Source organism: Sardina pilchardus, chromosome 3 (genome assembly GCF_963854185.1).
Source record: "Sardina pilchardus chromosome 3, fSarPil1.1, whole genome shotgun sequence".
Lineage (NCBI taxonomy): Eukaryota > Metazoa > Chordata > Actinopteri > Clupeiformes > Clupeidae > Sardina > Sardina pilchardus.
Window position 1 is genome coordinate 40,160,233 of NC_084996.1, and position 27,596 is coordinate 40,187,828.

Consider the following 27,596-nt stretch of genomic DNA (forward strand, 5'->3'; position numbering starts at 1 on the left):
TCAGTTTTTCAGTGCATTTTATTATAAATGAAAACTAACCTTTTTGATGGAACTGTACATACATTTGGCAACAGTGAGATTCATACATGAGATGAAGACAGTGTCAATAGATAGCCCCAGACCAGTTAATAAATACAAGGTAAGAACAGGAATCAACTGCCAAATTTTGTCATTTCATCTCTTGTGCATAAGGTGCATGTAAAAAGGAACCATGTTGACACACATTTAGAAATACAAAGACTTGGGCTCTTGGAAACTTTGATACTTAACTTTGATCAAGTCCAGTAACTTCTTTCAAGTTTTATACTTCTTTTACTTTCCCTTGGTGGGCAAATCCATTCAATTGGTGTGTGGAACCATTTTCTAGTTGTTTATCACAAGAGGATGCAATTGCTTCTCCACCACTTATAATACCATTTGTTGTTTGCCTTTCTTGGTTCTGAACAGGGAGTCTGTTGCCCTTGGTATAGGACTGGAACCAGAAGTTGGAAAAAAGAATGAAGAAGAAGGTACCATAGATCCAAATAAGATGGATGAAAACAGGGACTTGGTAGTCACATTTTTCCATGAAATAGTACTGAGATATGTGGACAGAAACCAGGACAAACTGCGTCTGAGGAGAAGAGAAAAACAAATGGACAAAGAATTAGAAATGAAATACAGAATGCAAAAAAATGTGTAGCAGTTCATGATCATCTCCTCAGTCCTGGTGTGATACTCACTAATTGGATGGCAGTCATATATTTCTTCCACCAAAGGAACCTCTGGAACTGAGGCCCGGCAGCAGATAATCCGTAGTAAAAGTACATGGTGACATGGACAACAGCATTCACCATGGCATGAAATGAACCCATTCCCGCAACTACATGGAAGAGAGCATTAGTCTCAATTATCATTTTCAAACTGAAATCAAGATTTGTAACCATTACAAGAGTAAGACAAACACAAACACTCTAGTTTCACTTTAGAATACTTGCAGCATGTTCTGTCAATATGATGTAAAATGAATTCCAGGTTTAAAAGATAAAATATGTTTTTATGCTTACATGTTACACTATTGCCATTAGCAAGAAATGAAGTTGACATGTCCTGAAGGTCTAAGGTCTAACATAGACCCCCCCCCCCCAAAAAAAAATATAATGATTCACTAGCTTCTGCTATGATAAATTAAAACGGCAATCATTCTAACAAAACAACTTGTTTCTAGCCATTCTGATTTGACATTGACATACCGTAAATCCTCAAATTATGGCCGGGATTCTATTTATAGCCGGGCCTCCAATAAGAGCCGGGGGCGTGGTTGATTCGGACAAATAAAGGCCGGCCCCCAAATATAAGCCGGGGTAATAATTGCCAACCAAAAGATGTTTACACCATGGGTCTCTTACACGTCACTCTCAGTCGCTTGCTGCCCCTTCTGAGCTTGCAAACGGCCCAAAAGTAAATTAAATCCCAAACAAACCAAAAATATTCTGCTTTTAATAGCCTAATCACAATAAAATTCACATCAGAGAAAAATATCTTTAACTTTCTACCTACTTCTTTCTGCTGTCTACGCTCATTTGTTATTGTTCATAAAGGAGTCATGGCCAGTTGTTATTTTATGAAAACGCATCTGATTGTTTAGGCTTTTTGTTTAGCTACCGTATTCAAGTTATGTTTTGCAAGAAGGAGACATGAGGCATGAACAGTAGGCCACACTATGGCACCCAGGCGTAAATTTGATATTAAATTCAAAGAAAAGGTGTTGAAATATGCTGAAGAGCATTCGGAGAGAAAGCGGCAAAGCACTTTGATATTGACCCTAGACGAATTCGAGCTTGGAAGAAACAAAAGAATGGATTGATGTTAGCCAACAAGACCAGATGAGCCCGACTCGCCGGTGGAGGTAGGAAGAAAGTTAGCCTGGAGCTGGAAACAAGGCTTACAGAATGGATGTTTGCAGTACGCGATAAACATCACAGAGTGTCGAGAAAAATGATTAAAAACAAAGCAATGGAAATGTTCTCCTCTGTGAGTGATGATGGAGGCAAAAGCTTCGCAGCTAGCAGGGGCTGGTTACAGAGATTTCTTGAGCGCAATGGATTATCAGTGAGACGTCGCACCACTGTTGCTCAAAAAGACCCCAACCAGCTCATAGAGAAATTGGTTTCCTATGTTGACTACGTTGGGCAAAGTTGTCGCTTCTAAACAAAATTGCACAAAGTGACATCATTGCCATGGACGAGACTGCAGTCTGATTTGACATGGTGTCACCAACAACTGTGGACAGACGAGGTGCAAAGAGCGTGGCTTTAAAAACTATGGGCCATGAAAAGAGCCACCTCACTGTGATCCTGGCAGCCAAAGCGGACGGGACTAAACTTAAGCCTTACATCGTTGTGCGTGAGGTGGCACGAATGCAACAACAGGCAACTAGCACTGTGATTGCAACTTCTGTGAATGGCTGGATGAACGACACTCTGAAAATTCAACTTCACCCCACGGCTCCTTGCGTGGGACGCATACCGATGTCACATCAGTGGCGCCACTAAAGCTGAACTGAAACGTGGCTATAATGTTACAACAGCAGTCATACCGGGCGGCTGCACTAAACACATCCAGGCCCCTGATGTGATGTGGAATCAGCCCTTTAAGCAGAGTCTACATGATGCCTAGGACCTATGGATGGCCGGGGACGCAGATAAAGAATACACTGCCGGAGGTAAACTGCCGCCTGGGAAAAACTGGACAAGGAAATGATCCGCAAGTCCTGTTTGTGGACTGTCACTTAAAACAGACGGGAGTGAAGACGACCTGATCCTTTGCTTCAGAGAGGGACAGCCATGCGCCGAAGGTAGGGATGCGCTCACACAGCTGCGGCAGCGGGGACGCTGAGGTTTACCGGGAGGTTTGAACATGCTAATATTCAGGCAAGCTATTTTAACGATACATTCAGATTTAGTATGTTACCGGTATGCTATTTGATAGTTTGCGCTGCATGAAGTTTGCTTAATAATCGTCTTTTCAGCTTGATTTTTGCTGGCTGAGGATAGCCTCATGCCCGTTCTGCGATTGTCCTTTAATGTTAACAGGACCAAATGTTTATTTTGTAGCTATATGTAGTAGGGTAGACTGACTGCTGGCCCTGTGTCTTCCCTCTGGCCTGTCTTGGCTAACGAGGGGCGGGGCAATGACCTTAATTGGTTAACTGGCTCTGTGCAGACTATTTAAGAGCTTGGTGGCTAGCTACAATGTAGGCTCTGCTGCGAAAAGGTGTGCGTGGGAGCACACCAGAGCCTCCCACCAGCTGGGGGCCCTGCCTGTCCGGACCACGGCAGGGGCGATGTTGCCTGCGTCACCGGATTGCTACACTTGGTCGGCTGCTGTCTTGTCTTCATTTAGTTTTGTTTGATGTTTGATTGATTTTGTCCCAGTTACTTTTGGTTTGATTGTCTTTGTCTGTTGTCATTCTTTTGTGAGCAGGCGGAGTGTTGTTAATGGGGGGGCTAGTCACCTGCTGGGGAACTGGTGTAACTGAGTGTTAACTGAGAGTTGCTTGCTGTGGAGAGCTGCACTACTGTGTGAGACACTTTCATAGACTTGCTGTGTTTGGTACGAACTTATCACCCTTGATATTAGCCTGCCCCCTCAAGCAAGCTCTGCCTGCCTCCGTTATTTGTTGCCCTTTGTTAGAATGTCTGTGTTATCTTTTAATGTTTAATAAATACTGTGTTTAAGGAATTCATGTCTCCATATGCTTAATCGAACCTGTGACGCTCTATTCGGTAAAGGTCTCAATCTCCTAAAGATTCCCTGAGGCGCTAGGCCCCAGGGTGGCGTAGTCAGGCTACAGATATGGGGTGGTTGCCCTGACCACCCTGTTACATATAGGTCTAGCCACAGCCTACATAGGCTAAGCTACGTGATTAATGTTTTAAAAAAAATGAATGGTCTTTTCAGCTTGATTTTTGCTGGCTGAGGATAGCCTCATGCCTGTTGTTAATGTTGCCTAACACTAGAAGCGCCGTGCCGTTCTGACTAACTTATACCTAGAAGCGCCGCGCCCCGGTCATTTGACCGCTTTGACGACCTACTAGAAGCGCCGTGCTGGTGTGAACTACTTAAAGCGCTGCGAGGCGGTCAAAAGACCGCTGAGTCCTTAGACTGGGAGGCTGTTACTTACACATAATGATATCTAGATGGTGCTTCGTGCACGAATCAAATCGTTTGGTCATAAATTTGTCAGACTGTGTTGTTGATAGTCTGTGGTTGTTTCATTATGACATACAGCACGTTTGAGTTATCTGTTCATTTATTTGTGTTGATTTGTGTTTGAGGTAAAAAATCTGGAAGAGTTCTTGAACAAACCTTAAGCAAACTTGACTTTCAACTTTTTCATAGTATTTCATTTTTTATATTTCGTTTTTACATTTTGTATGCTACTTAGAAATGTTATTTATAGGCTATTTTAAAACGGAGGCATACGCGTTCTGTGATTAGGAGCCTGACCCGACGGGAGGGGGATGAAAAATGTCGACCCAACACCGGTGTTGTTGGATCTCGAGATCCGTAACCCGCAGTTCGGGTTTGGGCAGATAATCTAAGATCTAAAATGAATGGGTGGCTAGTTCTAATTCACTCCCCAAATTCACTTCTATTCATTTAATAGGTAGCCTATAGGCTATGTTCGCGCCGCCGAAAATGATCGGACCTGGAACAAAGAGCCTAACCTAGTCTGGTTTCAATTACACAGTAGCCAGGATTTCATGCCGCATTTTACAGGCTACCGCGGCTACTTTCTAATTTTCATTCATTTAGGGAGAAGCATCTTGTAGGGTCTAGCTACCTCAGAGGGAGGGAGATAGAGAGAGCAGCTATGTTAAGCAGGCATAGGCGCGAGAAGTAGGCTAATTAAAAATGATGAGTGAAAGATATTCTCCGTTTTGCGAATGTGTAGGCCTAGGCAACATTTCGATGTCTGCTGAAAAAAAGCTATAGGCCTATTGTTTCTACAATTTAAGCTAACTTCTATGTGAATTCGTGATTCAGCATTGAGACACACATTTTAACATCTTGAGGAGGAGACAGAGCTATAGCCCACTGGTTAGAGCTTCAGCCCCTACGTCTAAGAGTTGCTGGTTCGATCCCCGACCTGTGTATGGCAGAAGTCATAGATATATAAAGCTTTATATATCTATGGCAGAAGTTCTTTTGAGCAAGGCATCAATAAAGTATATTCTATTCTATTCTTTTCTATTCACACAACTACACGCACGCTGGCGAATTCGAACATTCTGAAATGCGCATATGCAATGAAACATGATTGCGCATTCTTCCACGAGTTGCATGTAAACAACAAACAGCCAGCCTACAGCCTATGCAGGGGGCAGAGAGAGGGGGTGGGGGTGGGGAGGCAGTTGTCAATGCCGCAGTGATGTCTGTAGCCTTAGATCATGTCCACACGTGGCAAAACGATCTCCCCCCCCCCCTCCGTGAACTGGTTAGACGTGTATGGGGGAGGGGGAATGATCGGTTTCAAATAGGCTATGTTTGCAATGGATAGTGTGTTATGTGTAGACCCCGAAGCCATTTGCTTTGAGAATAACGGCTGGCTGATATAGTTAGTGGCTGGCTAGCTGGCTCAGTCAAAACCTAAATGCTGCTGCAGCCGCCAAAGTTTTCATGGCTGATAATGGCTTTAGTTGCCACTTCATGTCTACAGAACATGCAACTGAGTCCTGTGTAGCCTATCGTAGCAACGAGCACAATACTGATGTGGTGTATCCAGTGGGAATCGTTTATTTTTCGCGTGTGTCTCTATGATAGACTTTTTGCATCTAAAAATAATTATAACTGGCTTACCCAAAGTTTGTCAGATGGCGGCTCAATTTGGCTTAGAAAATTATTGGCTGGCGAAATTATTTTTCGTTAATGGTAAACAGTATTGTGATTCATCCGTTTATTTCGGATAGTTTGTTATTAACAACCATTAACAAAAAAGAATTGTTCGTCGACGTTGAAAAACGGTCAGTGAATTCAGTCAATATGAGCTACAATATTTCGCTCGTGCTGAGTTGTGAACCCGGGTTTCCTGCGTAGCAGTCAAGGGAGTTAACGCTGCACCACTTAACGTTTTGAACACTTTAGAATTGGAAATAGCATACGTCTTTGACGCGACGTAACTCAGTCAGTCCAGCAAATATGTAAGAAAATGCTTATACATTAGTCTGAGCTTTAAAAGATAGCCTACAAATAGAAGATAAGATATACAACTATGAATGTACGTAGGCATACGCGCCCTACGTACATAAATAGGCTACGAAGAATTTCAGCTGAAAACATTTTTTACACATGTAGGCCTGCCTAAAAGAACGTTGCAACGTTTTCAAAACAAACTCGCATTTTACCACTGTAAATCGCCTCCATAGACTATGCCATGTAAATGAAAAATAGTTATTAAAATAAATCACATATATAATACTATTGCACATATATAAACTATATGTTTTATGGTAAAATATTATTCTCATGCCCGACTGACAGCCAGGAAACCCTTGCGACATCTGCTGTGAGAAAAGAGAATAGCAGCCTGGACAAACATGGCCGAACGCGAGACAACATAGTGTTGTCACATAAGTGAGCGCAAAATAGCTCTAAACTAGCTTGTACCGGTGTGCTTTTGATCATGTAAAAATTCTGGGTGACAAAACACGCGTATTTAGGAAAAGTCGAGAACGTAGGGTCCTGGAATTTAATCGAGTGAAAAGATAAAAAAAAAAAAAATTGTAATCACTGCGGTCAAAAGACCGCAGCCCGGCAGTTCTAGGTATATCTAGGTCAAACCTACACGGCGCTTCTAATAATACGCGTCAGCGGTCAAATGACCGGCGCTTGGCGCTTCTAGTGTTAAGAATTTTTCAATAAGCCAAGTCTGTGAACACTGACATTATGATTTACTAAATGGTGTTCCTTATTAGCATACCATGCACTAATTGATTTCTGAACAGATACAGAAAGTGTTGGCCCACTAAGTGTAGCCTTTTACTTTATGTCTGAAGATAAAATTATACAACAGGAAATAAAGGCCTGCCTCAAATAAGAGCCTGCCCCAAATAAAGGCCTGTGCTTTGTAAATAAAAGACCCCGGCCACAATTTGAGGATTTACGGTAGATATTGAGAAGTAGATTACCAGGCGTTAGTGTGATGCCCCACCACCAGGTCCATGGCATGAAAGAGTGATGGAAAATATGTAGAAATGTAATTTGGCTATGTTTCTTCCGCAACACAAAGAACACCTGTTGGATAAAATGTCAGATTTATCATTTCTGTTCACTAATAGAATTCAAACAAACATTATTGAATGAGAACTGAAGCTGAAATACTTCTGGCCACAAACAGAAAATGTTAACTTTGCTGCTCGTTGCTGGTAATTACTTTTTGCTGTGTACTATCTACATAGCAGATTCTTTTTCATTCAGTTATTCAGTACAGTGCATTACGTTTTTCACTTTGATATCTTTCAGTGTGTCTGAAAATGAATTGATGTTTAAAAGTCTACATTAGTCTTTTCACCCATCTTCAAGGGAACCTTTAGCCAGACAAATGTAATGTTGTGTCATGATATGATGGCCAGCGATATGGTGGGCCAAGCTATGCTGATAAAAGTTGCCTCGTTAATGTGGAAGGGTCACCCGATATTATGACCATCTTATCGAACAATGCTAACAACAAAAAAACAAAAACAAATATTGTATATACTGTATTGTAAAACCAATTTCCGCCCATTTCAAAGATGTTTTTTTAATCATTCAAAATAATAGCTGATGAACCTTATTTTTCAGCGTGTAGATTTGAACACAATCTGATTTAGCTCTTAATGGGAGCTTTTACTGCCTAAAGTTTGGTGCTGGGCTTGTGGGTGTCTTGTTTCCACCCACTCACTTGGCACATCAACGGTAAGACCGAGAATTCTCGTCCCAAAATCAAAATTCCACTAGCCTTACAATATCATTTACAGGTCTTCAAGTCACTGTACATGGTCATTTGGTACAGAGATAATTGAGATACCGTTATGGGGTGGGCGCTTGCGTTTCTTTTGGAATCTGGCATCTTGGTTTGTATGGAAATTAATATCAAGTGACACATACATGTAAAAATGTGAATATAGGGCATGGGCGGAAATAGGTAACTTTCTGATAACATCTCTCTCTCTCTCTGTTTTAAAATAAAATCTGAACAGAATACAGCCTAATACCGTATGCAACATTAAGCATTACTATTGTTTTCAAATTAATTCTCTAGAAAGTGTTAACCTCAAATGTTGTGGACAGTAAATATGGAACTGAGCTTATCTGACAAACTGAACAGGCTAGTGCTGTGCAAAAAGTTGGAACTGTCCACGCTTACTTCAGTATTCCCAGAGAAATTACATGCAAGGTTTCGGTTTTGTTTGGGGGACAGGCTGCCCCCACTTTGTTTTAAATTTATGGAACCTGGGCTACCTACAGAAATCAGTTTTGTTACAGTGTACTCATGGAATGGGCAGCTAGCAGACCTGAAAAGATGATTACTGAATGTGACAAAATGGGCTTGAAATGGTGTAAAATCCCTGACTGCGCCTTTAAGCAGAGCAATGAACTCCAGCTGTAGCTTTTCAACATGGTCTCAACTATTTTCATCATCCATTTCCCACTGATAATTCGTCAGAACCAGGACGAACTGCCTTTGTTACCAGCTTCCCCAATTTATTATAATTTATGCAAAAACAACTAATCTAATGCTGGATAAAGACTGTATGTGACGTTCCACGGCAAAACCAGTCGCTTGTCGCAACAGGCGTTTCTGAGAAAAATGACTATTTATGTTACTTGTGCTAAAATCGTGGAATTTTTTTTGGTGTGTTTTTGAAACAGTGGGAGGTCTACACTGTACGGCCGTGAATACATTTCGCTGAAAAACTTACCTATTCTAGTCTAAAAATGTGAGTTTCTTGAGGTGAGAAATTCAATTCCAACAGGAAGTTAGAGGCGTCTCGTTTTCGCCGCTCTATTCCAATGTTTACGGTAAATGGACGCATTGGCGACCACCAAGCTATCTGTGTGCTGTGCCGTTGTAAATACAAGTAAGTAGGCTACCGTAAATCTTAAAGTAGAGGCGACCTTACAAAGCGTTCGTGAGTGTTGAGCCGACAGTTAACTTCAGAGGCAGATTTCTCCGTTTCTCTCTTGCCATGACAGGACGAACTCAACTCCTTTGAATGCTTATATTTCAGTAATGTGACGTTCAATTCATTAGATATAGGTATCGTTTTGAAGGTTGATTATGCCCCTTCGTGAAAACTTAATAACTATGATTTTTAAAATTTGAACAATGCGACTGATTTCGCCGTGGAAGGTCACGTATGTCAATTGGAATTGTGAAAAGGGTCACTTACTGTGTCCATTAACTCAATGTATTTTGAAAAGTAAAAAAGCCATGCCACTCGAACCATCTGGAAAGAAAGAAAGACCACTTAAACATCTGACACAAAATATGTATAACGAAGCAGGCAGTTAAATAAGTAGTTTGCAGCCCAGCAGAACTGGAATATTGAAATATATGATTTTTGTAATCTTTTTCTGCTTTCCTGTGGAGTGCTAATCTTCTCTGTACAATGGACCAATGGGCTGTTCAGCATTGAGGCATCCATTCCATTTACATGTTGGAGAGAATATGCTTTTGTGGCACTGAATTCTCTCTCCATGATCTTCAGGCTCTGAATAGAATTCAGAGTAATATGTAGGATGGTACACAGGACATTGTCACAGCTAAACCTGGCTTCTGTAATCTTTCAGTCAAGATTAGGAGTCATATTGAATAGGGGTGTGCTGCACGGACAGTCATATAACATAAAATAGAAGTCCCCATGTCACTGACTGTTAATTGGGCTACTAGTCGCAATAAACAATGGATCTTGGATCTAAACAATGGAGTAAATTACTAAAGATGTTTAGCTATTAGTAATTATGCAGATCATAAACAGAACGCTTCAGTTACGCGCCTGTGTATCTTCCGTACTACTTCCTTGTGATTTCTCTCTCCTCCTCACTTGTTCCCTTCAATGTCATACATGTTAACCTGAACCACACGGTGTGTTCCTAACTACTGACAAGTTTTCCCAGAGCCATATAGATACAGAGTTGCGACAACTCCATTGACACTAATGTTCCATTTTTTCACATCATGGGCAGCTTGTGTATCTACCGTAATTTCTAGACTATTAGCCGCAGCTTATACATTGATTTAGCAAAATGTCTTCCGCTATGAGGTTAATACAAGAGGGCAGTTAATATGGTGTTAATTTTGTTTCTTTTAACTTGCATAAAAACTGTCCTGCGGCTTATACACAATGCGGCTTATATGCAGGAAATTACTATATATGGCTCTGAGTTTTCCCATCTTTCATTCACATGATGATGCTCATAGCCTATAGCAGTGGTCGGCAATAGGCGGCCCGCGGGCCAGATGCGGCCCGCAAGCGAAAAACATCTGGCCCGTGAGATCTTTTGAACCAGAAAACTTTTTAAAAATCGGACTGCCAGTCTCAAACATGCTCTTTATTTTGAAACGTAACTTTCCAGAACAGAAGAATTTCAATCAATCTAAATGCTTAGATATTTGTCTCATCTGAATACGAGTGAAGCACGCAGCGAGGTGCAGCGTGAACGCACAACATGCAAAATCAAAATGAAGTCAGTGGACAGCGCTGGTTCTCAAATTCCAAGCTAGTCCCTAAAACACATGTTGTCATTCAAACAACGGACATAGGCTTATGGTGATAATTAAAACACGACTTCTTTTAAACAGGCCTGACATCAAACAGGCAATTTACGCACATAGAACTGTGAAAAGTAAAACACGAGTTTCAAACATTAATAGCGTGCGTGTTATTTAGGAACGCAACCTTTAAATTAGCATGCTTACTTTCGTGGTGCCGTCTTGTACTCTTTGCATGCAGAGAAACCCTCGTTAGTTGTTACAGATCAGGCATGTGGGCTTTGCATTAATACAATTAGGGAGGATGAAGGCATAGTTCTCTGTCCATTCATCATTAAAGATCCTGTTTTCGCTGTTAACTTTTCTCTTCAGATGTTTTCATTGTGCCATTTTTTGACAGCTAACAGCAACGCGTGGAAATGTTTTTTCTGGTGTTTTTTTTAATATTTTCTTTAAAGACACAGGCATATAATAGCGCCCCCAATGACCAGTCGACAAATTTAACCTACATCAGCCTGCTTGAATGTCTCTGCTCTGTCATTTCAAGAGCGCGCCTATCATTTTTACCTCCTCCGATATTAATTAATTAAATTAGCCATTATTTGGTTGTGAACTTGTGGCCCGCTATGTAATGGCTCGGAAAATATCTGGCCCGAGGCCAAACTTAATTGCCGACCCCTGGCCTATAGCATCACAATGAATTTGAAGATCATACTAAGTAAGGGATAACAGCAGAAGAGGTGACCTGTTCGATGGAAATAATGGCAGGTCGGAGGCTTAGAACTCAGTTAGAGTTGCCTCCGCCGAGACATTAGTCTACTGTATTTCCATCGTCATCACATACCCATCACCATACCAAGAGATTGGCACGGTTTTATTTCAGTTAGCCTATTAGCTGGTTTCGTTCTCATAGAGCTCAATGCAGCTAATAGGCTAACTGAAATAAAACCAAGCCTATTTCTAGGTATGGTGAAGAGTATTTGATGATTTGGGGTTATTTTAATTCCAAAGGCCAAGGGGACTTTATCAGTGTGCATATTGTCCCGGATCTAGGAAATAACTGGCATTCAAAAGATTTTAAAAAAATAAATAAATAATAGAAATCTGCCTGCCTCTATAGGAATTTTAACACATACTGTAGGGTTAACATAGGCTTTCCAATACTTATGACCCCTGTATTTTAAGGACAACATGTATTTATTTACAATACATTATTCATTGGCAAAGAAAATTGATGTCCTCAAAGGTTGGCTATTTCCTCATTCTTTCATTTAAGGCATTAGCAATTTCCAAAAGATGATTTTACATTCCTCTTTATAGTCAACTTTAGCATGTGTGCCAACACTTATGGAGGGGACTAGTTGAATTTCATGTTCAAATTGGTCTTTTCAGTCGAAAATAGCAATATTTAAATGTTGTTGACCTGGTTTGGGAATTTTGTTTTATGAGAAAAAGTGGGAGTTGTAGCCTACTGTAAAATTGTATGTTTTTGAATAGAGAGAAATTTCATAAATAATAAATGTAATATATTTTAAGCGTTTGCTTTCTGTATAATGATATTGATGTTGTGATAATATTGTCACTGTGACATATTTTGACATGATAATCGGATTCTGAAATGTTGATATGTAACAGCGACAAATACTGCCTTATCTTTGGTGATGGTCATGTCATTGGTTGTAGAAGACCAATGGCCTTGCATAAAGAAACATAATCATAATCATAGAGATATGGAGTGCAAAAGAAAAGTACATGTGTAGTTGTGGCTATAGCCTACTGTTTAAATCAGTGTGATTGACCAGTTAGCTTGAGGGCAGATGACCTTATACTTACTCTAAGGGCTTGAGGACTGCTGGATAAGTCACAAATGTCGCATCTCCAGGTATATGTAGTTCCCCAGCCAGACATCAAAAACTATTAGTAAGAAAGAAGCATGTTATGTCAATCAATACAATTTCAAAATGCAATTTTTCAAATACAAAAACTTTTTTTTCAGTGAAAACATTCACCCACTCACCTCATATACAATGTAGGCATTGAAAGCCACCATGCTGAAGTTATAAACAATCATGGCTGTCTTGAGATGAAGAGGCTTACGGTTTGCCATAAAGCGTGGCCCAGCATAGAGAACAAAGAATATGTAACCCAATAAGATGAGGGTCATCTGGATGGGGCTCTGCATCAAAGGATAGTCTCGAACACGATGATCTGGGCATTAAGTAGCAGATATTTAGCATAAAATATATCACATTGCAAGAAAGCAGCAGTGAATGAATATGTTTTGGAAAGTTTGACAATAACTGGAATTGGATTCCTTTCTTAAGACTTGAGTGGAATACAACAAAGCACAATAACATAACATGTTTTGGGTAATGGGTCTCTTACCCGTTCTTTTGAGCAGATAGTCATGGAACTGCAAGATATTTGATATCACCTCTTGGATCATCTTTTGTTTTTGGATGGATATCTGGAAAAATGAAAATATGGCTGAAAAGAATTTTTGAAAATGGGCAATTTCACATGCAATCCTAGGAAAAACTGGTTGAGCACAGTCTTCAAGAAAGAGTAAAAGCATGGTTCTGATTCAACACAACCAGAGAAAATAGGCTGAATAGGTATGTAGAATATGCCTCTTCTCAGATTATCATGATGAAAATGTTGAGCCAGAGAATGTTCAACTGATAAGGGATGATCGTACTGGTATGGGTAGGCATGACTGAACGATTTCTCAAGTGTGAGACTCATAACTCAAACATTTTGCTTCATTACGCATTTGATTTTAGATGAAAATATACTTCCTCACACTAAGGTAGAAAACATTGCTCCAATAACTTCAATTTTACAAATGAAAGTCATATGTCTACAAGGGAATCATTGTGCCCTGAATCACCCTTGCTGGCAGGTTTGACCAAGAGTGAAAGAAAAAAAAACCTTAAATCGTTGGATGACCATTGTCAACCTACTATGAAAGCTGAGTCAGAATATAGAAAAATAGGACAGCCAGTTGAGGTGGTGCTATGTTAATACATTCATTTGAGAATAGTAACATATTTTCGAAGGCTGGTCTATAAATCTTGCATAAACATTAGGCAACCTTTAACATTGTGACAGCAGAGCAGGTTCAACCAGTGGAATGAAGATTAGAAATCTGGACACAATGAATGTAAAGTATAGAGGTCAATTTTTAAAGCTGAAACATTGAAAAAACAATACATTTAAGATTTATTTTTAGTTAAAAACAATGGTTTGAATGTGAAATAGGGAGCGTCAAAGATAAGTGACCAATGATTGGTACTGTTCTTGTTGAAAATTCACCTGTTATAGATCTCCTAATATATTCCCAACCTTTTCCACAGGTACCTGAACAGAGTTCCACTTTGCCACTCACCTAAACTCACATGAAGACGGAAGAAATTGTCGCTGTAAAACCAAATGAATGAGTGTGTAAATCCTTGCAATCTTACTCCACAAAAAGGTGTACTGTGTGGTTCAGAAATAGGTGTAACACTGAAAGACTAAGTCGTGTTGCGACAAACCCAGGGAGGGTCACGCTACCTCCTTGATTTAAGAGAAGCGGATGAACACAAATTGGAGCCAACACCCACTTAGTTTCTGGGGCACACCCTGGTTTTAGTGTTTTTGGACCCACCCACTCTAGCCACCCCACTGTTGTGATTGGATGTTGGAGAGCTGGTTGGACACTGGCTGCTAGAGTGGTTGTAAGGGCTGGTCTTTTGCGCCTACTTGTCCATAATTAGAATTAAACAATCAAAAGGTTCTTTGTTTGGATGAGCACAGAGTGTGTTCAGTTGGTCTAAAAGTCACAACCAGCGCAATGTGATGTGACGAAGATCAAGGAGTATAACAGCTGTTTAAATGTGAGTTTCCCCTTTGGTTTCAACATGGAGAATACATATCTTTACCTTAAACTGCAGAGAACTGGCAGTCTCTGGGTGAGCCATACCCACCCACACTGTCACAGTGCCCCAGTGAGTTTCACTGCATTCCAGTAAAACTGGTTCCTCTGGTTTTCCAGATCGAATAGACTCAAAGCCTCTAGAGTGGTCACATCACCAGTATGACAAAGGGAGGGGGCCCGGACAGGAATGAAAACTATTCATTCAATTCAACTGTCAAGGGTAGAGATAGAGATGTTGTAATAGCCAGATTACTCATACTTTTGACAAACTTGAAAGTGACATGTCCCAATAGAAGCCTAGTCTGGTTTTTATGGAAGTTGTTTTGGTTGTTTAAAGCCAGAGTTGCCAAATGGACATGCTGTACACATCATTAGATCAGTTCAATTCTCCACAATTCAATTGTTCAGTTCATTTCAAAGAAACCGTGCAGGCTACAGTATAGTTAATTCAGATTTACTAGCATGGTAGGAGGAGGCAAATGTGACTACTTGGTGGCCATAAAGTCTGAATATGTGTCTATTCGTCAATTATTTACAATCAATTCCTTGGTATTTCCTATCTTTGTTGGGCAAAAAATTGTGTGATCGAAATTACAACTCTGACCCGGAGATGCACATTTCTAGTTTATTATTCCTTTCACCCACTTTTTTAAAACGCCTCCTCTCCTAGAGCGTTTTAGCTATCAACGCGGTTCCAACATTAAACTAGAAATGTGCATCTCTGTGGAGGAGCTGCAAGAGTGGGCTTGCTCACCAGGGGGCAGTGATGTAAATGCCTGAACAGTCCCCCATTCATTTCAATGGGGAAACACCTCTGGTGGAGCATGGCGGAATTACAAGGGTCTAAAAACGGGAATACCGGAAAAACCACAACCGGCAGCCATCCGACATTAACAAGCAACCTACACCGGATCGGGCCTGATTTTTTAGTGTTTAAACTGCGTCGATAGCTCAAACGCTCTAGGAGAAGAGGCGTATTAAAAAAAATGGCCGACGGATAACGGATAACTAAAACTCAGGCCTGATCCGGTGTAGCTTGCTTGTTAATTTCGGGTGGCTGCTGGTTGCTGGATAAAAAAATAGCATGCGTGCCACACAGGAGAAGTGTTTTAGCGTTGCTTTAACAGAAAATAAGAGCTACATTTAAATGTAATTAAAAAAAAAGACTTTCACTATGGCCACTGAGAAAATACCCTATTAATACCGAATTAAACCTCAAATTCCTTTATTGCTTGCTCTGACAGGACACAGTTTCTGTTAAGTGTCAAGATTGCAATTATCTTGTTGTGGCAACGGCTAGAAGGCATGAACTCCAAAACAGACAGCAAAACCATATAGTTTTATTGTTATAACAATAGGCTGTTCTGTCATGGTTAAATCTGGTTAATCTGAGCCTAAAGTTTCTTCCACATTACCATAAGAAACCACTTTGTCTAATGCTAAGAATGCAGACTGAGCTCAGGGGAAGACAGAAGACTGCTCATCATTTGATTAGTTTCCAAGGACACAGCTGTGAATGCATTGCTGCTTGGATGAACTCTCAATACCAGAGTTTTGTTTATGTCAGCAGCATGCACTGTTGCATCACATTCTTGTGTGATCTCAATCAAGACTTTGTATTTTCACCGGTTAAAAACAAATACATTTCCATGGAGGGGAGTGGAGCAGATTGGTAACAACAGACTTTTTTGATGAGGTAGAGTTTAAGGGTGGTATTCTCCAATAATAACAGAAATAACAAGAAATAACTTATTTCCTGGACTGTCTTTACAACCAAAGCAAAGGTGTAGATCCCAAAAGAGGTAAAAACAATTCAGTCATAATGCCAGGAAGAATGTAATAATTTCAGACACCTGTAATGTGGATCGTACTATTTTCTAACCTTCTTCAGTGCCTCAAGTCCGATTCATATCGGATGTGTGGCATGTACATGGCAACTAACATTGGCCGGGTTTCCCAAAATCGTTAAGAAGCTCTTAAGTCCTAAGAACTTCTTAGGAGCGTTCTTAGAACATTCTTACAACGCTCCTAAGAAGTTCTTAGCACTTAAGAGCTTCTTAACAATTTTGGGAAACCCGGCCATTATCTGTCTGTGTTCATGTTAGCAGGTTAGGGGCTGTGCACTGCTTTTGCACGAGACACACATCTCAGGCATGGCTCGAGCCCAGCTGCAACCATGTGCCAACGACACAATAAGCCTATTTCAAAAGATGTCGCCACTGTGTAAACTAACTTCCTCTTGAACAGCTCAGTCTAGGAAAGACAGAAACAGGAAGATGTTTTACCCTGCCAATTAAGGCATCATTAACATCACCTAGGCCAGACACCTGGACACTGTGAAATTGGCTCATTGGAGAGGCACCTATTTTTCACGAAAGAGGCAAGCATGTTGAAAGGGTTTTCAGCCAAAAGAGAAAGACAATATTTTTTAATTGTCATTTTGACATGAATACTAATGCCATCAACATTGCATAATTGACACATTTTACTGGCATTAGGCTGTGAGACAGAAAATATAGATGTTTCAGCATTGTGTGTTACCAAAGGGGAATGAAATATACTCTATCTAATGAAATACTGTACCCGACGCGCTTATTGTAAAAATTAGTCTAACTTAGTCGTAGCGTCATTGAGCTATGCAAAACTGGTATCTCATGCATGTAAACAATATAGGCCTAATAGCCTATGATTGCTCAGAATTTGGGAAACATGCATTTAGTCTAGGCCTACCTTTTTTTGTTCCGTGTCATTCATCAAAAAATTAGGCTATTTGATTAGGCTATTTGAAGGATTTTCCTATACAAATTCTGTTTCAGCCCTACCTCACATGAATGCGTTGAGGCTCCCAAGCATGAAATGCAGGCATAGAATATTACAGAAGGCCTATTACTATTAAGTTTATTAACGTCTTCATCAATGGACCAAAACAAAAATCAAAACCAAAACCCATAGAGCCCGATTGAGTGCGTCATTGCTCCGCGATTATAAATTGCAGCGAGATGAAACCTTTATTGCACGAAAGAGCAGACGTGGGGCTTTCCAACGAGCCACTTTATAAGTTGCGCAAGGACACACATTGCATGCTCATACCAATTGTAGGCTATATGCCTTGATGACATTAAATTAAGAAGTATCTCCTGATTGGGGACACTAAATTTGTCTTTCAGTCCATGGTTCCACCATTCGATCTTGCTGCAAATGATCAGACTTGAGAAGCACGCATGGCATCAGCAACTTCGCTGCTCAGTAGCCGAATCGAGGAGGCCAGCAGTTCGAGAAAAAAGTTGCAGATCATAGACAAAGAAAGCATATGCTCTGAGAACAGAACACGACTGCATGTCAAGTGTAGCCGAGGGTCTGCCTACGCAGAAACAAGTGCATACATGTTCGTGACAAAATATGGGGAATAGAATCGCATTTCAGTGGGAATGCTGCAAATTATGTTTTCCTCTTCTAAAGACAATTATGTACGATATAAATGACAAAAAATGAACGGCATATTTTTTTAGACCGACCCGACCAAAACATGACCCGAATATCATTAAAAATATGTTTTCTTGACCCATAACCGCGGGTGACCATATTATGTGCAAATCTAACAACTGAGATGCATCCCCTATAATCATTATAGATCAAAAAGACAAGTAGAACACACAAACAAACATAGGATTCATGAGGTCATATCCTTTTGAAATAAATTAAGTCACCGTTAATGCAACGGGGCAAACATGTGTTTCTTAGCGTCTTGAAACTTTCTTCTGTGAACTGAAAGTCCGATCAAACTTCATTCAAAGGCAGTCCATAATTCAAATGAAATTGTTTTCTAACGAAAAAGTCCTACCTTTTATAATAGGCCCAAATAATAGAATATTTAAATAGACAAGATGTGTGTGGTGCCTAATTGTTTCCCGCCTGATCAAAACCGTTCAGGAATTATTTATGCAAAAGTGAAACGTTCGTAATTCATTCTCCCTCCTTTGCTTTCGGTTCGGAATGAAACCACAGAGAGCATAAACCATATATACCCCTTTTCCACCGCCACGAACCAGGTGCTGTTTCCGGGCTGGTGCTAGTGCCAGTTCGGTGCTGGTGCTACCTGCCGATTATCCAAGAACCAGCTCGCTTTTCCACAGACTGAGTTCAAGAGTAGTGCTGCGTTGCTACGTCACTGTTTACGTGCGCTTTTGTATCCCAAAACAACCAGCAGAAATGGAGATGCGGTGGAAAAACTTATTACGATTAACTTTGAGCACAAAAAGCTCAAATGTCGAGAGAGTTCAACTGTATCACTGTATCCATTTGTGGAATAAAACCGGACGTGCCCTATGTTGCATGTGTATTTATTGCAGTCGCTAGAAAAGCATGTTAGCCAACATTAGCACTTGATTAGCACCCGTTGTTATGGTTATGACCATGCTACGCTGCTTTTTTTTGCTGCTAACGTTAGCCTGACCAGAAACACCACAGTAGTTATATCAGCATGCTAGGTTGCTATGTTTTGGTCAACAAGCTAACAATCTAACTTTACCGTTCTGGAGCTTACAGCAACCTGCAATGATCTGTGTGTCCGGGACACATGTGTGTCGCATATAAACAATAAACCATATCAAAATTAGCCATTAAAAGTGGTCAAGAAACCTTCACATTGAATATCTCCAGTTACGACCCCCGGAGCTGCCGCCATTGTTTCAGATTTTTTTTTGTTACTCCCGCCTCTGTGGACAACGCAAGCTTCTGATTTGCTGATGTAACTGGTTCTTATCTCTGGTCCAGCTCAAAGTTGGTGCTGAGTTGGAACCAGTTTTCCTGGCCCAGAGCCAGGTTATTTTGTGTGGAAAAGCAAAGAACCGGTTCCAGACTTGGCACTGGCTCCGAACCAGCACCAGAACCGCGTCGGTGGAAAAGGGGTAATAGTTTCTCCTGTAGGCCTATTTTAGGCAATTTGACAAATTTGACAACAGCCAGCTATACATTTCAAATAAACATATAGCCTAATGTATACATAGGCAAGAGGTTTGTGGTGCGTCGGAAAATGGGACATTTTATTTTTAATTCTTTCTCGCATTTAGAATCAAGAATAACATTCGTGAACCATTTTGTTTTGTTGCCAGCATAAAAACAAGCGTACCATCAGCCTATCCGCACATTTGAAATAAAATGTATGAATTGACCCAAAAACGAGAACACAAGGACATAGGCTTATGCTTTTAGTGGAAACTGGCCTCGTGATCTTATGAAACCGTTAGTGACAGCAAAACCAACCTAAACGAAACAGCCAGATGCCTCTTCATACAATAGGCCAACAGAAGACACCTTCATAAACAATAACACGTTTTATCGTGAGACTAGGCTGTTAAAATCAGAAAAAATGTTCAGCTTGCTTCGGGATTTAATTCACTTTTGGATTGTTTGGCTAGTGGTAAATGCCGACATTCCTAACCCTGCTCACCTGGTGGTTGTTTGGGTCATTGCAGCTTCACTTGGGAAAAATTAATAAAATACACGTGATTCACGCGTGAGGTCTCATGAGACTCTCACTTGAAAGCGGCCAATGTCAACCAACGCCCACTGTATACTTGTGGCAGAAACCCAACATTGTCTTGGTTGTAATAAAATTATGAGGGGGTGACAGTAGGCTACTTTTCCTTACTACATTTCAAAAGGTTTATATATACAGTACAGGCCAAAAGTTTGGACACACCTTCTCATTCAATGAGTTTCCTTTATTTTCATGACTATTGACATTGTAGACTCACACAGAAGGCATCAAAACTATGAATTAACACATGTGGAAATATGTACTTAACAAGCAAGTGTAAAACAACTGAAAATATGCCTTATATTCTAGTTTTTCAAAGTAGCCACCTTTTGCTCTGATTACTGCTTTGCACACACTCTGAATTCTCTTGATGAGCTTCAAGAGGTAGTCACCTGAAATGGTTTTCACTTCACATTGTGTGCCCTGTCAGGTTTAATAAGTGGGATTTCTTGCCTTATAAATGGGGTTGGGAATCAGTTGTGTTGTGCAGAAGTCAGGGGTGATACACAGCTGATATTCCTACAGAATAGACTGTTAGAATTTGTATTATGGCAAGAAAAAAGCAGCTAAGTAAAGAAAAACGAGTGGCCATCATTACTTTAAGAAATGAAGGCCAGTAAAACTTTGAAAGTGTCCCCAAGTGCAGTCGCAAAAACCATCAAGCGCTACAAAGAAACTGTCCGTCCCAGGAAAGGAAGACCAAGAGTCACCTCTGCTGCAGAGGATAAGTTCATCCGAGTCACCAGCCTCAGAAATCGCACATTAACAGCAGCTCAGATTAGAGCAGGTCAATGCCACACAGTTCTAGCAGCAGACACATCTCTAGAACAACTGTTAAAATGAGACTGCCTGAATCAGGCCTTCATGGTAGAATAGCTGCTAGGAAACCACTGCTAAGGACAGGCAACAAGCAGAAGAGACTTGTTTGGGCTAAAGAACGCAAGGAATGGACATTAGACCAGTGGAAATCTGTGCTTTGGTCTGATGAGTCCAAATCTGAGATCTTTGGTTCCAACCACCGTGTGGACTGCGGAGTGAAGGCAAAAGGGCCAACAAGTGCTAAGCATCTCTGGGAACTCCTTCAAGACTGTTGGAAGACCATTTCAGGTGACCTCTTGAAGCTCATCAAGAGAATGCCAAGAGTGTGCAAAGCAGTAATCAAAGCAAAAGGTGGCTACTTTGAATTAACACATGTGGAATTATATACTTAACATAAAAATGTGAAACAACTGAAAACATGTCTTATATTCTAGGTTCTTTATAGTTTTGATGCCTTCGGTATGAATCTGCAATTTTCATAGTCATAGTCATGAAAATAAAGGAAACTCATTGAATGAGAAGGTGTGTCCAAACTTTTGGCCTGTACTGTATATATATATATATATATATATATACATACACACACACACACACTGTATACACACAGTATAAGACCAGCCATTCTATGAAAGGTAGACAGTAGAAATAACTTTTCCCCAAATAGACCTATTTATCATAATGGCAAAAATACATGTGTAAAGACAAGAAGGGCAGCAGCAGCAGCATCCCATTATAGACAGAATGTGGCTTGTAATTGTTTGAGTGTTTTCCCATGTGATATTTGTCACACAGCAAAACATCTAGCAAATTTCACCCTACCAAATCTCAAGAGAAGGAGGAGAATAAGGAGTGAGGGGGTTAAAAAAAACATTGGCTTCACCCTGCATCCCTTCGGAAATCAGGGTAAATTATCAGGGTGTCTCTGTACAAATGTGTCTCTTGTTAATTGCAATAGGTCTCCTGTCTCTTTGGGGTTAGGGAGTTCTCATATTGATTACTTCATATAATAAAATGCTACTACATGAGAAGAGTCTGGAAAAACTGATATGACATCAGAAATGGACCATCACTGTCAGTGCTCCTGCTGCTTTCAACGAAAAGTATTCAGTGTAACAGTCATTTTTCAGACCCCTCAAAATCTCATAACTGAGAATACAACTGAGATGTTGGTAGCCTACGATGGAGGATAACTCTTCGCAGAGGAGAATGAACAAATCGGTCAAAGCAATTTAGCCTACATTAAACAGCAAGAATAATAGCCTATAAATGAGACAACTGACTAACTCTTAAAAGCAACTGCTCTGGGAACGTCCTTGTTATGTACTGAGGTCGTTCTGATCTGCTGGCCACCTTAGTACTTAGGAATTGCACTATTCTAGTTTTGATATGCCGGCCACCGTAGTTAGGAAGTTCTAGTGCTTAGTGTTGTAGCCTATGCATGTCTGGACAAGCTAGGCTGATGTGTTTTTCCTGACTGTAATGATGCACGTAACTTCAGTAAACGTTCCTGAACATTAAGCCTGGTGTCGCCTTCTTCCTCTGCCACAACCGACTTAACAGTCCTCTAAACATTTAATTTTGTGTGACCCTCAATGAACTTTCAGGGATGTTTCCTCATTTTTTTACTTAAGGCATTAAGATCAATTTCCAAAAGATTTGTTATTTGTTTAGTCAACTTGGGTGCCAATACTTTTGACCATCACTATAGGCGCGTTCCACTTTTGTTATATATAGAGTCATTTGAACTAGGGGAGCGCCGGGTCAATTGAGACACTTTTCAGTTAAACAATCTTTTCAAAGATTACGTTATGTACACAAACATTTTTATCATGTGATCAACAACTCACATGTGTTGTGTCTTAGTTACAAGTGTAATTTAACACATATGTTGGATGATCGCGCTGTTTTCAAACTTTGAAAGTAAGTTGACAACAGGATTCAGGTTTTAAACAGAAACTACTGACCTTACTGACTTACCTTAGTTTTTATGAAGCATATCGGACAACATATTAGTGTATTCGTCATCCCGAAAATTTCACATAATTTCTCGCAATATAAATAGGTCAAACAAATATTTTTGTCCCGTGCGTAACTTCTGATCACAAAAAAAATCTACCGCATGTAATAATGTTTCCCTCACTTCGCTGAATATCTGTGGATTCATGTCATAAACATGTTTTGTTCATTCAAAATATATGTTGTTCATTCAAATAAGTCGTTGTTAACTCATCAGTTGTTGTTCATTGCAAAACAGTTATTAATTTGGTGATTTATACAGATATTGATTGTATAATGTGGCCACTTCCGGGTTAGAGGACATTTAAACAGCTGTACCAATCGAACCTGCAGCGACTACTGACACTTAACCTGTTTTGCCTCTAAACTTCAAAACTATGACATTGCATACTTTAGGGCCTGTTTAAGTACGAATTCATCTGTTGTTTGAGCATATTATTATTGCATGGCACCCAAAATACAACTTTTGATCACAAAAAAAAATACCGCATGTAAGATTTTACTTACCGTAGACGAAAACCGGTTCCCGCTAATAACTTTTGAATGGAGTGACGTAATTTCACGAGCTTTGCCAGGATTGGTATGGTGTTATGTGCTGGACGTAGTGTCAAAATCTGACGGCTCAAGCTTGCATGGTTTTCGAGGAAATCGCTGTGTATCAATTGCCCCATGTCTCAATCGACTCAGCGCTCCCCTATGCCTCTTGTGCAGTAGAAATACAGCGCTGACTCCCCAGACTAATGATCAATCAAAAGATTGAGCTTAGTCTGGTGATAGCAAGATTATGGGGGATGTTTCAACTGATACAGGTGGAAAATACTAAACACATCTCAATGGAGCAGTATACATACAGACGGCATCTTGTCATAATCCTGGTTACCGCCCCCAGTTACCGTGGTTACCATCCCCCCCGTGGGGGAAAACATTTGTGTTCTGCTAGCAAGTTAGCCCATTGACTTTCATGTGTGATGTTAGCATGTTTTCACCCACAGAGGGGGCGGCATGACAAAACAAAGTAGCCTATTATTTTTAGTGTTTGAAATGTTATAGATAGATGTGGGCAATGGCAATGTGAGCTGATCTCTATAAATCTGAGGCACTTCTGTTTTCTTGAGGTGATTCAATGAAGACATGAGACTTTGACTCAGTTATTCCTGAAGTGGGTCTGGTACTTTGATAGCTTTAAGGTCCATTATGTTTACAAGTCAGAATGACTACTGTTATTTTGATCATTTAGAAAAAGGCCAATGTCAGAGTGGTCTTATGTTACATTTTCTAAAAGTAATTAAAAATGAAGAGCTGAACATAAAATAAAAAAATATACCTTTTATATTTCTCCCTTTCTCATTAATTTTATTTCTGACTAGGCCTATAGCCCTTTTTCCATAAGATTTTCAAGCGAATTAACTCATAAGTCGATGTAATTTTAGGCGATACAAGAAGTGCTCAAACGGTTTTCCATTCAAAAGAACAATTCTAGCGAATCAAAATGATGTCACAAGAGCCCTGTTAATGCGCATATTTCTACTGCGCTAGATGATTTTCCGAATGAACACTTCTAGCGAATTTATTAAAGGTAGCAAATAGTACACCATTGTGAGCTCAACGTCTTTGAATGCGCGAGATAGAATTCAGATTTTAGCGCAGACTGTGAACATTCTGAGCAGGCGTCACAGTAACTTATATCGCTACAAACCTTTTCCATCACATTTACAGTAGGCTATATCAATTTAACTCTCCTTAATCCACCTCTGGCGAGCGAATTAACTTATCACGACAAAACCGACGTTAGAGCGATAGAAGTCATTTTCCATCACATGTGTCGCACTAACTTTTGATGCACATTGTTTTTTAAGCAAATTAACATTTTAATGGAAAAAGGGCTTATGACTTGCGCGAGATAGAATTCAGATTTTAGCGCAGACTTTGTAAACATTCTGAGCAGGCGTCACAGTAACTTATATCGCTACAAACCTTTTCCATCACATTTACAGTATATCAGTTTAACTCTCCTTAATCCACCCCTGGCGAGCGAATTAACTTATCACGACAAAACCGACGTTAGAGTGATAGAAGTCATTTTCCATCACATGTGTCGCACTAACTTTTGATGTGCATTGTTTTTTAAGCGAATTAACATTTTAATGGAAAAAGGGCTTATGACTTGATCGGGTTTACTGAGGGGAAAATGAAATTCCTTGCAAAATGTGAAAATGCCCCCCACAATTGTTTTTATATCCATCTCCACTGGTGCTTATACACTTTTTACAGTGATACAACAGTAATTTGTTGGCACTCCTAGGCACTGGAGACAGTTTCCAAGCATGATGTGCAACTGTACCCAATAAAGACCGGTGTCATGCAATCAGGCAAAATATACACTGGCCACTGCTCCGAGATATACCACTCCTATTGACTCCTATTCACCCCCCAAAAACAACATTTTGAAAATGTGCTTACTGCTCAAACTAATGCCGGTGAACTTTGACAGCAACCACCCAATATAATAATAAAGTCAGAATGTCAGAATTTTTACATAATTTATAAATAAACAAAATCGTTTAGTAAAAGAAAAACACAATCGATCAGATGGATTAGAAGAATAATTGGTAAGGAGTTACAAGAGTGCCTTGCCTTTAAACAGACAGTAAGACATTCAGACATTAAATATTTCATGGCCAGCAGATGGCACCTGACAAGGCCTGAGGTGCAGTGAAATGGCTCTATCTGGTGGCCATATTGTAAATCTTTTTCAGGAGATGATAATTTCACAAAATTCATCTACATTGCTCTAGCAGATTTAGATTTCTGTTTTTTTAGCTGTATATATCTTGTATAAAAGTGTAATTTATTATCAAAGTGATATGGTTGCTGTAAAAATTCACTGGCATTAGTTTGAGCACATTTTGGAAATATAGTTTTTGGGATGAATGGGAGCCAATGGGAGCCATAAATCTCAGATAGCGGTGACCAAATAATATTTTGCCAGATTAGACACCAGTCTAATAAAGGCATATTAAAGGCCTAATAAAGGATAACCTACACATAACAGTCCATGTAACAATAGGGAATTGTGATCGAGAGCGTAAAGTAAAAGATACATGAAAGCAAAGCTTTCCATTGTAACCATTGTTTTGACACCCCTGGTACCTTTGTGTGATGGCCTTGTACCATCCATTAAGGTTGATATCAGTCTTTATCTGGAAAGTGCAACAAGGCAAAATGAAAATAACTGATAACTTCATAATAATTCCCTCAAATGCTCTAAAAGGAAAGTAACTTTCTACTCTACATATGTGTTGGATATGTAGAGTAGAAAGTACATATTTTTCTGTTAAAATGTCAGGGAGTGAGAGGAGAAACATTGCTGAGAAAATACTCCTGTGAAGTACAGATACCTGAAACTGCTGTTTTAAGCCTAGCCTACCTTACATTGACAGACTTTGCAAAGATTTGGAAAAGATTTTTGAAAGACTACTGTCTCAGACCCTCTCACATCTAAAGCCTACCTTACATTGCCAGACTTTGCAAAGATTTGGAAAAGATTTTTGAAAAACTACAGTCTCAGACCCTCTCACATCTAAAGACAATTCATTGAGGTTTCAGTCACAGTCTAGTCACAGGCCAGTCTCAGATTAGGATTTTGCAAAGACTGTGGGTCACTATTTACAAGACTGCTGCTAGATTCCTTCAAATTATTTCCATCGTGCAATAGGCTACAGGTAGCCTAATCATTAACAGGAACTCACATGATAGCCTACTCATATCAAAGTATTTTTTTCGCGTTTCTGCAGCATTGTTTGATGTGTGACATCACTAACAGATATAGAGTTGTTCTGTCACGTAGAACAGCCGACTAATAAGAAATGAAATAACAAATAATCATATAGGCTACAGCTGTCGCCTATTTTGCCCCTTCCTGTTTTCGTGTTCGCGAGAGGTTACTATTGGTTTTTAATGTTCACGTCACTATTTGCATGAGGCACGACTGAAAAGACTTCCGATAATATCAAACATGTTTGATATTGTCGTAACGGCAAAACTAGAAAAAGACTGACTCCGACGGACTTAAAACCGATAAGATTGGCACCTTACACTAAACGATTTAGATGACGGGACCGCGCTGCGATTCTAGTAGCCTACAACTCCCATCCGATTTTGGAAGTTTAGTCGCCGACTGTTAAAACAGGCCAAAATCGTGCAATGTAAGCCAGCCTTTAGTAGCACAACGAAGTATTTGAACTTAATTGCTTCTCACCTTTTAATGTGATGCCTACTCCAACAACTATCACAGGTGTAACACATTGCCCTGCTTCTTGATGATATCAAGCACATTCATCCTTAGATTTGCACCTGCACTGCCTTAAAGCAATGCAAGTCCAACATATTGCTCTAGGGTATTCCTGTAAGCCACTGCCTGCATCTGAATGTGCCCAATCACCTATTCCCAATTAAAGGGCACACCCATCCTCCATACAGGAGGCTAATTAGTCTTCCCTCACTTTCAGCAAAGATCATTAAGGGCGGAGCAAGATACTTCATAGACCTCTGAAGTTCGCCTACAA

At 40.0% G+C, this 27,596-nt stretch overlaps 1 protein-coding gene across 3 annotated transcripts; it reads right to left on the minus strand.

The window, feature by feature from the left end:
- On the minus strand, window positions 1-27,429 carry elovl1a (ELOVL fatty acid elongase 1a). Of its 3 annotated transcripts, none has more exons than XM_062533294.1 (8): window positions 27,290-27,429; window positions 13,124-13,205; window positions 12,756-12,946; window positions 12,572-12,652; window positions 9,417-9,473; window positions 7,173-7,278; window positions 723-862; window positions 1-613 (listed from the first exon to the last, which is right to left on the minus strand). In XM_062533294.1, the coding sequence occupies exons 2-8, from the start codon at window positions 13,182-13,184 to the stop codon at window positions 302-304; spliced, it is 948 nt and encodes a 315-aa protein (XP_062389278.1). In that variant the 5' UTR covers window positions 13,185-13,205; window positions 27,290-27,429; the 3' UTR covers window positions 1-301. The 3 variants fall into 3 exon arrangements, with proteins under 3 accessions (XP_062389278.1, XP_062389279.1, XP_062389277.1); XM_062533295.1 differs by lacking the exon at window positions 27,290-27,429 and adding an exon at window positions 14,137-14,306; XM_062533293.1 differs by lacking the exon at window positions 27,290-27,429 and adding an exon at window positions 14,127-14,306.
- Window positions 27,430-27,596: the final 167 nt, after the last annotated feature.

Coding starts and splice junctions, on each gene's coding strand:
- elovl1a (XM_062533294.1), bottom strand. CDS start 13,184: ATGATCCAAGAGGTGATATCAAATATCTTGCAGTTCCATGACTATCTG. Junction 12,653..12,755: donor ATGCCTACATTGTATATGAG/GTGAGTGGGTGA, acceptor TCTTACTAATAG/TTTTTGATGTCTGGCTGGGG. Junction 614..722: donor ATATGACTGCCATCCAATTA/GTGAGTATCACA, acceptor TCTTCTCCTCAG/ACGCAGTTTGTCCTGGTTTC.